General features: G+C 47.8%; 1 protein-coding gene across 1 annotated transcript in view; it reads right to left on the bottom strand.

Moving 5' to 3' along the window:
• The window catches only part of LOC130296428 (delphilin-like), a 132,719-nt gene that overhangs the window by 35,031 nt on the left and 85,631 nt on the right, over positions 1-12,057 (bottom strand). Inside the window, exons 7-10 of the mRNA XM_056547927.1 lie at positions 10,886-11,315; positions 9,995-10,154; positions 1,075-1,186; positions 497-587 (exon numbers count right to left, since the gene is read on the bottom strand). Of these exons, the coding sequence (XP_056403902.1) occupies positions 497-587; positions 1,075-1,186; positions 9,995-10,154; positions 10,886-11,315 (793 nt within the window). The remainder of the gene's footprint in view (positions 1-496; positions 588-1,074; positions 1,187-9,994; positions 10,155-10,885; positions 11,316-12,057) is intronic.

The following is a 12,057-nucleotide window of genomic DNA, read 5'->3' as shown; positions in this document are numbered from 1 at the left end:
TTCAAGAGGAATCCAGAACTCATTGAGTCTTCTCTGGACTTCCAAGACAAAGGATATTCCCTAATATTGTCCAAGGAGAAAGTCTGTTTGGTCTACCAGCCTTTAGATTAAAAGAATATTTCCATTCCCCAACTGCAAGCAGAGGGCTTTCAAATGATGTCGGAACTGCAACACAATGAAGAGGCTTTAATAACATAGAGCTGGACTAGCAATTCACAGAATTAATATGTATCTTAAGCTAAATGTTGCCCTACACCCTGAAAAAAAATCTCTTTGCCCATTCAGGTATCTAGGAAAGTTGGGTAACACCTTTATGAGAGCTAGCTACGGCATATTGATGATCACCCAACAGATTTAAGAGATGCTGACAGCTCTGGCAGCTTTGTGGCCAGTCTTCATATTGTTACAGTCTTATCAACCACGACTAAAGTAACAAATCTGTCTCACCTTCTGCCATCTGTTACCATAGAATCATAATGTATAAATGTCTCCGTACCTGCAGCATAAATTGATCCACAATGTGTAGTTCTGCGGGGGAACCTTTATACTGTAAGTACATGCTTTTATCTTTGGCTGTTGGAACATATCTATAAGAAAACACAAAGAGTATGACATATCCAGTGGGTAGGCTCACGCTCCACTGGGCCCTGTGATTCATATAGAGTGCATAGGTATATAAGCTACCTGGGTTGATGTTATGTAGCACGAAGGGCTCTATATACTGGGGTTACCTGTTCTGCCCACTATATCCCATTTTTCTATATTTCTAGCCAATATTTTGCCAATCCCAACTACTTTACCTAAACTTCCATCATTATTAAAGATGTTTCTCATAGAAAAAGCAAACTAGAGCCTTGATACCAACATCATTGTATTCTATTAGCCTATCTGAGCTTATTCCCCTCGCCCACCGCCTGAGACTGAGCTGGACCCTGTAACCAACAGGTCCCTATGAAATTGTATGGGCTCTTTCTAAGATATGTGCCAAAATAGGGAAACCCCCCAATACAATTGTTACATGGCAGGAAACTACTATACAGAAGTGGGTACATTAGGTCTAATTCTAGGACTTACCTTCTGAGGTGGGTTAGATGTTCATCCGATAACCCACCATTACATTCCTGTATGATCAGCAACTTCTCTTTCAGCTTCTCTGGCTCCATGTGAAAGCGTTTCAAAATTATATCTGTAAAAGGAATCAAATATTCTCTGAGAACATAGGATATGCGGATACATTGTCTTATTGATCATAAGTTACATCCTGTATTATACTTTAAAGCTGCAGTCACTATTCTGCTGCTGGAGTCACTGTGTACATGCATTGTATTACTTATCCTGTACTGATCCTGAGTTACATCCTGTATTATACTCCAGAGCTGTACTCACTATTCTGCTGGTGGGGTCACTGTGTATATATATTACATTACTTATCCTGTACTGATCCTGAGTTATATATTGTATTATACCCCAGAGCTGTACTCACTATTCTGCTGGTGAGGTCACTGTGTACATACATTACATTACTTATCCTGTACTGATCCTGAGTTATATCCTGTATTATACTCCAGAGCTGTAGTCACCATTCTGCTGCTGGAGTCACTGAGTACATACATTACATTACTTATCCTGTACTGATCCCGAGTTATATCCTGTATTATACTCCAGAGCAGTACTCACTATTCTGCTGGTGGGGTGGCTGTGTACATACATTACATTACTTATCCTATTCTGATCCTGAGTTATATCCTGTAGATCTTTTATTAAAATTTCAAACATAACAATAAAAAAATTACAAAACATAAACATATCATATCCGACAGAACATATCAATATAATGATCATAAAACCAACACAATAGCATAAAATACAACACCGGTCCACCCCACACTCATTCCTGCACACAAACAAATATATACAATATTTACAAAAGACAGATTCCTATAATACCCATAATACCCATACCATAATAATAAACTATATACACTAATATACACTAATGCTAAATGTGAATTTCCTGGCCCAGTTGCAATACCAAAAACCCAATACCAGTAATATACCAAAAAGAATAACAACAACAACAATAATAATATATACAAAATAATAAAAACCAACACAAACAAAATAACACCACTTTTTTTTTTTTTTTTTTTTTTTTTTTTTTGGCCCTGAGCTGGTCCCGCATCCCATGCCCCCAGTATATGTTACCAGACGTCCATGAACCAGTCCAGGATTTTCTGTATATATAAAAGTCCCATACAAACCCCCTCCCCCCTTTTTAACCCACCACCCAACCTAAACTAAACCCAAACCACAGGTGGCATCACACAATATATACAATATATACATTACATAAAATATACACAGACTAACAATATATACAATACATAAGTATACAAATAGACTACAAAAATAAATACAATAACAAATACATATAACACTATAAGCCAAACAACAAACCCCTAAAGCTCAAGTTCAGTGCCTGCAAGCCCTATATTACCATAAACCAACTGCTCAAAACAAAAAGACTAATGTGCCAGCATCAGCCCACCACCAGGGGGGGACAACAGGCTAAGGCACTTTAAAGGCAGAGCCCCTCCATAGACGAGAGGCCCTGCCAGCACCCAGCCTCTCGTACTCTAGAGAACGCACCTTCACCAGGTCACCGAGAATGTTCCTAACCACCACATCCACAGGGAGGATTTTACGCTGCGTCGACACTAAACACCGTGCGTTCCACGTGTAGTACCTAACCACTGAGCTGACTAGGAATAAAGTGCACCGGTCCCAGCCTCCAAGGTTTCTGAATGCCCCATAGGCCCATTCCGCATAGGAGAGACTGGCCAGCCGAGGCCAACCAATGGAAGCGCCCACCCTGGTGTAAACCTCTGTGTTAAAGGGACAATGAAGCAGAAAATGCTCCATGCTTTCCAGCATGCCTCCACACTCTTCGCGGGGACATCCCCGGTCATCAGAGCTCCTGCACTTCAGATTGTCCCTCACACACAGTTTCCCATGGAAGCAGCGCCAAGTCAAGTCCCAAAACTTCAAGGGGATCCTGATAGAATTCAAAAGCTCTAAACCCACCTCCAGATCCTGACTTGGGCAGTCCTTGAGCGCCAATGGCCTCTGGAAATGGGAAGACAGGACCCTCTTGTCAAGGAATTTCCTCGACAGAGTCCTAATCTCCCACATCCCCAGACCCCACCGACGAATAACCTTCAGAACCGGGGTAGCATAAGCCGGGAGATGCCCGTGTGGTGTGCGAAGATCCTTCACTTGCCCTCCTGTCTCCCATTCCTGGAAGAAAGGCTGAAACCATCCCCTACAGGAGGATACCCACGGAGGAGCCCTCTCTGACCAGAGGTTTGCTATATTGGTCTTAAGAAAGGTATTCACTAGGAATACCACGGGGTTGACCATACACAACCCCCCTAGTCTCCTTGTACGGTAAGTAACCTCCCTCTTCACTAGGTTCAGTCTGTTCCCCCATAACATCTGGAAGAACACACTGTAGACCCGGGTCCAAAGAGGTTCTGGCAACATGCATACACTGCCCAGGTATATCAGTAAAGGGAGCAGGAATGTTTTGATCAGGTTAACCCTTTCCCGGAGGGTCAAAGACCAACCCTTCCACTGATCCACCTTCTGAGCGGCGATCTTAAGCCTGCTGTCCCAGTTTTGTTTGGGGTAATCCCCTTGGCCAAATTCGATGCCGAGAACTTTTGCAGATTCCTGGGGCCCTGGAAGGGCGTCCGGGAGATCAAAACTAGGATCTCCCCCTCCCAGCCAGAGACTCTCGCACTTATCCCGGTTGATCTTGGACCCGGATGCCTCCGAGTAGCGGTCCACCTCTGACATCACCCATTGGCCTTCCTCTTGTGAGGAGACAAACACGGTGACATCATCAGCATACGCTACCGCCCTCAGAGCCAAATCCGGCACCGCCAGGTCCATTCTCACCCCCGCCAACGGTCCACAATCAATCCTCCTAAGGAAAGGATCAATTGCAAACACGTACAGCAACGGGCTCAAAGGACAACCCTGACGGACGCCAGACCCAACCTCAAAAGAGCGGCCAATCCAACCATTCACAAGCGGGAAACTCTCTGCCCCTGCATACAAGATCTTAAGCCAATCAACAAACCCCCCCGGCAGGCCATATCTCAGAAGAACAGACCAGAGGTACTCATGGTTAACCAGATCAAACGCTTTTGCCTGATCCAAGGACAGCAAGTACCCCTTCCAGTGGCCAGCCCTACCCTGCTCCACAGCCTCTCGGACACTGAGCACAGCACTAAATGTACTGCGGCCCGGAACAGAGCAATTCTGAGCCCCCGAAAGGAGCCGGGGTGCAAACTCCACCAGCCGGTTAAACAGCACTTTTGCCAGAATCTTTCGGTCCACATTGAGAAGCGCTATGGGACGCCAATTCCCAATGTGGAACGGGTCTTTACCCTTTGACAGGATGATCAGCGCTGACCTCCTCATTGACTTTGGCAGAGTGCCCGAGGATAGACACTCATTAAAAACCGCAGTCAAGAGGGGAACCAAAGTGTCCTTAAAGGTCTTATAGAACTCAGATGTTAAGCCATCCGGACCGGGTGACTTCTTGAGGGCAAGCCCATCAATAGCCATCCTGACTTCCTCTTCCCGGATCATCTCTGTCAAAACGTCAAGAGAGGGGTCTACTCCTGGTTCAGGGACGGTTTCAGCCAAGAAAGCTGATACCTTATCTCGATCTAGATCCTTCCTTCCCAAGAGGTGCGAGTAGAAGGATCTGACGACCTCCAAGATCCCTGATCTGGACCTTTTCAAGGATCCCGTACTATCAATCAGTCCTGAGACTATTTTACTATTCACTGACATCTTGCAGTTTCTGTAAGGGTCAGGCGAGCGGTACTTCCCGTAATCCCTCTCAAAAACCAAAGATGCGTGTCTGTCGTACTGGCACTTCATCAACAAGGACTTCACTCTGGAGATATCATCACGACTACCTCCAGTCGAGACAAGGTGCTCAAGTTTCTTCCTCAGGCCCTGGTACAAACGGTACCTGTTTAGGCTTCTGAGGCCCGAGAGCTGGCGGAAGAATCTCGCAACCCTTTCCTTGAAGATCTCCCACCACTCTGACTTACTGCTACAAAGGCCCAGCAATGGTACCTGGCTCTGAAGAAAATCCTCAAAGGACTGTCTTATCTCCGCTTCTTCCAAGAGAGACGAATTCAGCTTCCAATAGCCTCTGCCCATCCGGGGGGTCTCTGCGACATTCAGAGAAAACAAAATTAAACAGTGATCGGAGAACTCCACCTCAACAACAGATACTGCTGAAGAGACGGCCTCCTCCTTTAAATAAAACCTGTCTATCCTAGACCTACAACTACCCCTATGATAGGTGAATCCCACGTGGCCTGGGGTGTGCCGGATGTGGACATCCACCAGGCGAGCCTCACTCGCTATGCTATTAAGGGCGACGCTATCATAAGTCAGCTTGTCTCTGGCACCTCCCCTGTCTTGGGGCCTCGTGACAGCATTAAAGTCCCCTCCAAAGACCACCTGCCGACTTGTAAAAAGATAGGGCTTGATCCTCATAAAGAGACACTTCCGGTCCCACTTAGACTGTGGGCCGTAGATGTTAATAAGGCGAAGTTCTTGTTCCTTCATGAGGACATCTAAGATCAGGCACCTCCCCATTTCTAACTCGATAACCCGTCGGCATTCTACCGCTGCGGTAAAAAGGACCGCCACTCCGCTATACGGCTCGGCCCCAAGAGACCAGTAGGAGGGCCCATTCCTCCACTCTCTTTTAGCCTTGTAGATAGATGACATATCTGTTAGCCTGGTCTCCTGCAAAAATAAAATATCAGCATTAATATGGGCAAAAAAATCATAGGCCGCAAATCGAGCCGTATCTGACTTTATGCTGGCAACATTAATGGATGCCAGAGTCAACGGAGAGGGTGCCGCCATCAAGGGTGATTGAGTTAGACAGCTTTCTTTTTCCCACCATCCTTCCCATCCACCCCACCACCCTCCTCATCAGATGATGGTTTACCCCTTTTAAGTGAAATAGATGTGTCCATTTTCCCTTTATATACATTTTCCTCGTCCCCTGACTCTGGGCCTGTCTCCCCCCCTGAAGACATAGATTCCCCAGGGAGAGAGGACTCAGCGTCTCCTGTGAGCCCCACCGCAACATCCGGAACCTCACCCCCAGCCACCCCCCCCCTCCGAAGAGGAAATGTCGCGGAGGGCTCGGAACCGGTTGGAGAGACCAATCAGAGGGAGATCAGTTGTACCTTCCTTTGGCATCTGGCAGGTGGGAGAAGATCTTACATCTCTCCTTTTCTTATTCTTCCGAGTACCCCGCTTTGTTTCTGCCCATCCCCCACTGTCCTCATCCGCGCTCCCACCATGGGAGGACAGTGAGGAGACGGCATCCCCCTCTTTGTGGATCCTTCCAGTCTCCTCATCCAGTTCACTATCCCCCAGGGCCTCAGCAGTAAGACTGGCCGCAGGGACAGGATCAGGAGTCACCCCAGTTGGTTGATGCTCCTGTGAGTCCTGAATCTCCCTGTCCCTTTGACGCTTCTCGAGACGCCTCAGTTGGGCAGGCGTCTTCTGCTTACTTTTCTTCCCTGGCCCCTGCACCCCTTCATCCCCGACAGCCATCCCCCCAGCAGAATCCACCTCACGGCTTACTCCCACCGGGGCAACAACCGCGTTGACAAAGGAACGAGGGCAGCGACTGAATGGGTGACCTAAGTCACCACACAGGTGACACCTAATCTCTGCACAAGATGTAGCGAGATGGCCTATTTCCCCACACAGAGTGCACTTCTGCACAGTGCAATTGGCACTAAAATGTGTGGGGTCACCACATCTGTGACAGAGCTTCGGCTGACCCTGGTAGAAGATCTGGATACGATCCCTTCCGAGGAAGGTCGCAGATGGTATATGGGTAACGGTGTTTCCTGAACGCCTAAGCTTGACCATAAACGTCCAGGCCCCTGACCAGATGCCATATTCATCCCTGTTCTTTTTTGGGACCTCCACCACCTCACCATACCGACCTAGCCACGTCATGATGTCAATACAAGAAAGCGATTCATTACGGGTTAAAACGGTCACCTTCTTGACATTATTTTGGCGAGACACTGCCTGAATGGCAAAGTCTCGCCAGCCGGGCTCATTCTTTACCAACTCATAATTCGACCAGAAGAGCTCAAGCCCCTCCGGCCGAACAAAGCTGATATCGAACTCAGGGGTACCATAAGGATGTATCAAGGCATAGATGTCAGCTGCCTTAAAGCCCAACTTCAGCAGAAGCTCAACAACTTTAGATCTTGGAGGACATGTATCACTGCCTCTCCACCTCAGCCGGACCACATTCCTACGGAGACCACCTGGCCCGGCTGTAGGGAGGGACCACACATTATCCCCCCCTCTTTCCTCTCGGAAGGCTGAAAGACCATGTCTCTCTATCCAGAAGGATAGATCAACCTCCCTACCCTCTACATTGATCGATCTCTCCCCTCTCCTTAAGGCCCCCAGGAGACGCTGCTGCAAACTGTTCTCCCCAGAGCCAGAGGACGAGGAAGCTGCCCCCCTTCCCCCAGCGGTGACATTCGCGTAGCTGCGGATGGGTGCTGCCACCGCTGGGGGTGCAACTGGACCAGGCCCTACATTCCCACCACTAATCTGTGCCCCTTCACCACCCTCCTCCACATAATCCATACCCAAACCATTGACCCCTATTTTAGCTGATGTGCCCCCCATACCTCCACCCGTGCTACAGCCCAAACCACGATTCAAAGCCCCAGACAGATTTTTAGTAACAGATGAATTATTCCCCTCATTCACACCCTCAGTCACTCCAACATTAACCTCCACATTCATACTGGCTGGACCGGTGCGTTCTGGCGCAGATTTTGTACTGTCAGCATCACTGGGTACCAGGGCTGGAGCCATCACCACAGGACAGGTCACCGGTCCCTTATACAAGGACCGGGAAGCCTGCCTAGCCTGTTTATTAGCAGCCCCAGCCCTGTTTTTACCGGTACCCTCCGCCTCATCCGTACTAGAATGTCCAGCTCCTGGGCGCCGCTGATCTGGATCAGCGGCGCCAATGCAAAACAAAAGTTTTTTTCTACTTTTGGGAGAATCTATTTTTCCCTTAGCCACCACGACTACCTCCGGCACTGAGTCACCCCCCTCTCCCACAGGGGAGGGAACTACAGCACCGGAGTCTGCCTCTATGCCCACCGCTGGGCCGCCCTCACTGTACGGCCTTGCGGCCGATGCCTTCTCTGCTCCATCCCTGCTACTGCAAACAGGCATGGAGCTCTGCGCCCTTTTAGTATCTGTACTCTCCCCGCACCTTTGCACCGAGTCCACCACAGAACACGGGCTGGGCTGGGTAACGGGGCTTGCACAATGAGCTGACCCTGCGGCCGACTCAGGGTTTACAGGGAGGGGGGTGTAGATGTAACTCACCACTTCTTGCTGCTTTGGCTTGGTCTTCTTCTTCTTACCCCCAGGTGCCTCATTTGGGAGCTCATCTCCAAACACCAGATTCTGAGGACACACTGGGGATTCCAGCATGCGGATCTGGGCCATTAGCGCCCCTCCCTGGTAGCTGCTGTCACTGTCCTCCCCTGAGTCGGCAGGTGATACTGCTGGTTGCTGTGCAGGGGGCCCACTGTACGGGGCCTGCTGCTGTTGCCGCAGGCCACCAGGTGGATCTGGCTGTTGTTTTTCCTCCATCTCCTCCGCATCATCCACCTGGCTCTCAGGTTGTAGCCCCATCAACCTTTTATTTTCCTTTTCCTCCATTACCTTGAATCTTTCTCCATTTTCCAATTTTTCTTTGAATGGACCACTCTTCGCCAGTAATTCTGCTCTCCTCTCCTCCAAAGCTTGTATTTCAGCCATAAGTCTTTTTATCTCTGCCTGGATCTCTGCCTTTTTCCTCTTAGGAGTTACCTTAGCCCTGGCACGGGCACAGCGAAGTCCCTCTTCGAGCCTCCTGATGGCCTTACAGGCGTCTTCATACTCACGGAGGTGACTTTTTACCCGGGACATATAGGTGGAAATAGACTCCCGGGTCCTCAGCACTCCCCAGCCTTCCTCACTGAGGTCGGCTTCACCTCCGTGAGTACTCTGCCTCCTTCCTGATGAACCCAGCTTTCCGCTGGAAACACCCAGCTTTCCCGAGGTGGATCCAGCCTTGGAGCTCCTCACCTCTGTGGGGGGAGTTGGAGCAGCATTGCTGCGACTCCTGGTGGAACGCCTCACCCCCAAATCCTCCGATGTTCCGGCCGCTTGCTGGCTTCTACTGCTCCCCTGCGGCCTATTCCGAGGAGCAGAAGCCTGGGCCTCGCCTCCCTCACTCATGCCTGGAAACCCACTCCCTCCCAGGGGAGGAGGAAGCAGGCCCCAGGTGGAACAGATGGAAATCCCTGGAGCTCAGGAGACACAGCAGACACACACAGCACAGCTGAAGCACGACCACACCCGCAACTAATTGGTCAGCACTCCAGAGCTGTACTCACTACTCTGCTGGTGAGGTCACTGTGTACATACTTTACATTACTTATCCTATACTGATCCTGAGTTATATCCTGTATTATACTGCAGAGCTGCACTCACTATTCTGCTGGTGAGGTCACTGTGTACATACTTTACATTACTTATCCTATACTGATCCTGAGTTATATCCTGTATTATACTGCAGAGCTGCACTCACTATTCTGCTGGTGAGGTCACTGTGTACATACTTTACATTACTTATCCTATACTGATCCTTAGTTATATCCTGTATTTCCTTAACACAATCTCCTTACCCACAACCACATATCTGACTATGATAAAAAAAAAAAAACTCCTCTGTAAGGTCATCACAGCAGTAGCACATATCTCTTTCCTGTATATATAGTTTGTTACAATGTATCAGTGCAGATCAAATCACTTCTATGATAAGGATACATGGATTCCTTACTAAAGTTATGAGCGATCTTCAGGTCTAACAGGATATTGAAATGCTTTGTGATGTCCGATTCTAGAGCAGGAGATGAGTCGCTGGTCTGGAACTGCTGTAGAATTCTTTGGGTGTCGATTGTCTTCTGAGCACAGTTCTGCCCCCACAAAGACTTGCTTATCTAAAGTCAAATATCAATAGACTGGTTACATTCATGGCATTAAATGAAAGAAGTGATCTGATTGGTTACTATGGGCAATTCAGCAACTTTTCCTCTGGACAGGTTTTGATAATTTTCCCCCAGTGTTTGGAGTATGAAGTTGTCCCCTTATATGTATAATTAGATACTCCAAGGCTTTCAACCAGATTTTGGAACAAAGTTCCTTAGTATAATTCACTCTATAAAGAGAAGTTCTGCAACTTTCTAAGGCTGGGTTCACACTACGACTTCACTCTACGGGAAACGGATCCGGCTGGGGGGAGTGAAAACTGGGCGCTCCCGTATCCCAGCCGGACCCGGACAGAATCTCTGACCTGAGTTAAGCAGTGACTCTGGTCGGCTAATTTTTGCCCTGTATCCAGTTTTCTGACCGGACCTAAAACCGTGGAATGCCGCGGTTTTAGGTCTAGTCACAAAACCGGATACGGGGCAAAAATTTGCTGACCGGAGTCACTGCTTAACTCAGGTCAGAGATTCTGTCCGGGTCCGGCTGGGATACGGGAGCGCACGGTTTTCACTCCCCCCAGCTGAATCCGGTTCCCATAGAGTGAAATCGAAATGTGAACCCAACCTTTTACACTTTGTAATTCAAATTTTCCCCATGTATCAATTCATATTTTGCTACGTAAATATTTAGAAAATGCCACATAGGACCACAATATTATATCTGGAATAAATAAGCGGCCCCTTACCTTTTCCTGGGGTACAGGTTTCCAGTGGAAGGCTTTGGTTTTGATCTGTGTAGGGCTAAGGATCAGTGTTCGAGGATGGGCTGGTAGAGGAGGAGGTAAGAGGGGGCAAGGAGCTGGCACCTGCCGAGAAGCTGAGGAGCAGCGTTTCTTTTCTGTAGCCATTGCCTCTGAGCTTGTCAGATTCTCCTTGACTAAGGGTCGTGCTGGAATCTCCTGATAAATCTGGGAAGAGTCTTCCATCTTGAGACAATGAGAATTTGGTTTACTATAGATCGCCTCTATGTCCACCTCTATGTCCTCAGGAGCAGCAGCTTTACCCTCAGGTAGAGGGCGCTGCAGGCAGAGCTCCTGCAGGGTAGACACCCAGTCATCTCTTATTGATATGGTTTTCTCCAGGCTTTTACTCTGCTCGTTTGTTGGTATTCGGAATCTAATGTGAAGGAAATGAAGAAAGTCTTAGACATAGCCAAGGAAATGGGGTTAATGGCAGGTAAATAGGTATACAAAGAAAAGTAATATTGTCAATAGGAACCAACTGGAGCGCTGGAATTCAGGGTCATTACTAGTGATGAGCGGCAGGGGCCATATTCGAATTTGCGATATTTCGCGAATATATGGATGAATATTCATCCTAATTTTGCGAAATTCACATATTCGCTATGTTTGTTCTCTTTTTTTTTTCATCGAAAAATTTGTAATGAAATTCGCATAGTGCGCATGCGCAATTATATTTTTTACCTAAAAGAAGGGAGGGATCATTGTCCCCTGACTGGAAGTCCCGATATTCGCTAATATTTGCATATTTGCATAAATTGGCAAATGTTCACATTTTGTCATTACGAATATATATCACTATATTCTAAATATTCGCAAAATTGTGAAGTGCCGATATTCGCGGTAAAAATTTGCATTTCGAATATTCGCGCTCAACACTAGTCATAACACCAGGAAAATATACAAAGGCTTTTTGGGTTAATCCTGATCAGAGATTTTGTTACAGTTGTATCCTGTCTAGACAATTCTCTGGGCAATAAACAAGTCCAGGAGCCAAAAACTCTCTCTGCTCTGAGTACTTTGCTACAATGTGTCAGTGCAGGTTACATTCATCAGTCTGGAGTCCAGGTTGCTTATCTTAGGCTGGGCTCACACGTGACTACAGTTGGATCAATTAC

Source organism: Hyla sarda, chromosome 12 (assembly GCF_029499605.1).
Source record: "Hyla sarda isolate aHylSar1 chromosome 12, aHylSar1.hap1, whole genome shotgun sequence".
In the NCBI taxonomy this organism is placed as follows: domain Eukaryota; kingdom Metazoa; phylum Chordata; class Amphibia; order Anura; family Hylidae; genus Hyla; species Hyla sarda.
The sequence above is the reverse complement of the archived record's forward strand: the minus strand, read 5'-3'. Positions and strand labels throughout refer to the sequence as shown.